This window comes from Nestor notabilis, unplaced genomic scaffold, assembly GCF_000696875.1.
Source record: "Nestor notabilis isolate BGI_N333 unplaced genomic scaffold, ASM69687v1 scaffold6130, whole genome shotgun sequence".
NCBI lineage: Eukaryota > Metazoa > Chordata > Aves > Psittaciformes > Psittacidae > Nestor > Nestor notabilis.
Genome location: NW_009912344.1, coordinates 38,477 through 41,282, shown reverse-complemented (window position 1 = coordinate 41,282; position 2,806 = coordinate 38,477). Strand labels below are relative to the sequence as shown.

The window sequence follows — 2,806 nt, the reverse complement described above, 5'->3', positions numbered from 1 at the left end:
TGGTTGGGGGCTGATTCCTGCTCCAGCCAGTGTTTTCCTGAGGGGCTGCTTCTTACAGGCGCTGTGAGAGACGCAGATTTGCTCTAACTCCTGTATCTGGCAGATTGTCTGTAAGCTCCAAGATCTTGCGTATCTAGGAGCTTAAACATAGGCAGAGGTATTGGTGATAACAGCTGTTGCAGAAGGTATCACTGCACTTAGTTGGTGGTCTTCCTCCCTGAGTGTTGTTCCCACGTGCTGCTTCCCACTTCATCGGGGGGTTGTGTTTCTCAGTATCACAAGATGTGTTTATGGGATACCACTGTTGTTACGGCATCTGCTTTTGTCAGTCTCCTTAACTGAGCTAACTCCGTCTAAAGTGACTGTTGGTCACAAAGTGCAGCCTCCTTTCACGCTAAGTGCAGGATACTGCTCAGTTTTCTGTACTGGAGGATGATTTTGGTCACCTACAGTATGCAGGAGACAAAGTAATTTATTTTTTTTACCTTCAGGGAGTTCATACAACTCTTGACAGGTGTCATTTTGAAAACCAAATACTGCAGGATCTTTTGCAATGTACAGCATCGTGTGGGAATGTATGGCTTTTAGATATCTGAACAGCCATGTCATGATCTCCGTAATAACTTCCATGTACTTCTTTCTGCGTGCATTTTTCATCCTTGATGTCCTGTTGTGAGATATGTACATTGTAAGGCTTCTAAACTTTTTTTAACCTTTGGTTCAGTGTAAGCTGGCTGTTTGCTTTAAGATGCAGTTTAGGGTTGTGATGAAAGTTAATACTTCCTATTCCAATTGTGGTTACAGTGGTCAGTTTTGACTTTTAAAAGAAAGTGTGGTGTGGTGTTATGTGGGTTTGTTTTTTTTATTTTCTTTAAAAGCTTTTGCTGAAATAACTGTTCTGTTACTTAAGTATGTTTTGTAACCTGTACAGACAGTTATGACAGCAAAAGCCCCAATACCAATACAACTTTATTAGAAATAAAAATAAACAGCAGCTTGGTAACACAAGACGTAAGATATAGCAGTTTAAAGTTTGTTAGCAATGGACTTGTTAGATTAGGTGGTTAGGTGGTGCATGGGTCGTAACTTAGTGTTTAAATTGCGGGGTGGCTTTCAGAAGTCAAATATATTGCAGGTTAAGGGCTGTGCTGCTGCATTAACAAAAGATAAAACTAAAAGCACTGCAAACTGGTTAGCATGTTTGCAGCGGTTCCCTTAATACATGTTGCTGTGTTAGTGTACTTTGAAGTGGGTATGCTTTCATATACTGTGCATGTATCAAGTTCTGTGTAATTTTTGGTGGGTTTTATGCCAGTGTGAATGCATTTTAATAGGTATTCGCTATATTTCTTTCTTAACACTATTTTGCAATAACTTGGTTATAATGAAATTGAGATGTTACAACTCCTTATGAATCTTCTGTAAGTAATGGCAGTCTTACTGACCAGTACTTGTGGTTAGCCGTGTGTTTGTAGCATACTCTTTTAAGTGTTCCCATTCGAATGTGCTGTAAGTTGTGGGAACCCAACTGCAAACTGTGTTTGTGTAAAACACGGCTGTGATGTAACTGGGGGCTCTCAATGTTCTCAGGCTGTTAGTAGCATGGAAGAAAATCCTGAAGCAGCACTTCGAAAACTAAGCTTTTCTCCAAAGTCTTCAGTGTTTAATAACTCCATACTGTGCACTCTGAATCATGATCCTTATGTGGGGTCCAAAATCTGTTTTTTACAGCTTAATTCGGATGCTTGTTGTTCATAGTTTTATAAAAACAATATTCACAGTTGTGGACTGCTTCCTGAGGTCTCTTACCTCACCTCTGGTTCAGCTCTAAAGTAAATATTGAATCAAGTGTAAAGATTAACACTGTAACATAATGTAACTAGAGATCAATGTATGATAAACCTAGAACATATGTTTTGCAGGTTCAAGAAAACTCGCCAGCTCAACAAGGAGGACTGGAACCGTTCTTTGATTTCATCATTGCCATAGGACACACTAGGCTTGTAAGCCTCAAGTGATTGTACTGTTTCTTTTTTTTTTCTCCCTGCATGAAATATGGGTATTGTAATGATGAAAGGTAGAAGCTGAAGCTGTTGCAGTAAATAAAGCTTTTCATATTGGACACTGTATGTGGCATTAAAAGGTAAAGTGAAACTTGGCAGTGTTCAACATCTCCTCTCTAGCTGGATCCAAATTTGAGGGAAGAGCCTTTAGTCACCCAAACTCCTTACCAGATTAGCACAATGTTTATGATATTAGTCATTCATGTATATTTTCTGCCACAAGAATGTCAAACTGGTGAGTCAATGGTAAGAGCTCAACTTTTATTTAAGCAAACTTGTTTCAACATTTGATAAAGCATGGAAAAGAGCCATAGCTTATCTGCTTGTACTTTAAGACTGGGAATGCAGTTCCTGTGTGTTGAGTTATGAGAAAAGGGTTGAGCTTTAGTTTGATTGGGTTTTTTTGGTTTAAAAGGCTTGCAGCTTTGGCTGTATGCTTCACCCTAAGTACATATGAGCGGAATTAATTAAGTTTGTCTTGCTTTTATTAGTGGAGGTTCCTTCTGGAAGTGATTGTTATAATGGTAGGTTTTGGTGGAAGATGATGTAATCTTTTAACAGGACAGAAATAATGATAGTTCTCTAAGTAACTCACCAACAGTCTGTCCCTTCGCAGCCAGTATGCACTGACTTTGAAGGGTTATTCAGTAAGGACTGGGATCAGAGGCATGAAGTACAGTGTTGCTGCTTATTGTTAGACTACATAGTTGAGATCTAATATTGCTGATATTATTTAACAGCAG

General features: G+C 39.0%; 1 protein-coding gene across 1 annotated transcript in view; it reads left to right on the top strand.

Moving 5' to 3' along the window:
* The first annotated feature begins 1,889 nt into the window (after positions 1-1,889).
* The window catches only part of GORASP1 (golgi reassembly stacking protein 1, 65kDa), a 6,858-nt gene continuing 5,941 nt past the window's right edge, over positions 1,890-2,806 (top strand). Inside the window, exon 1 of the mRNA XM_010019049.1 lies at positions 1,890-2,003. Coding sequence (XP_010017351.1) covers positions 1,890-2,003 — 114 coding nt within the window. The remainder of the gene's footprint in view (positions 2,004-2,806) is intronic.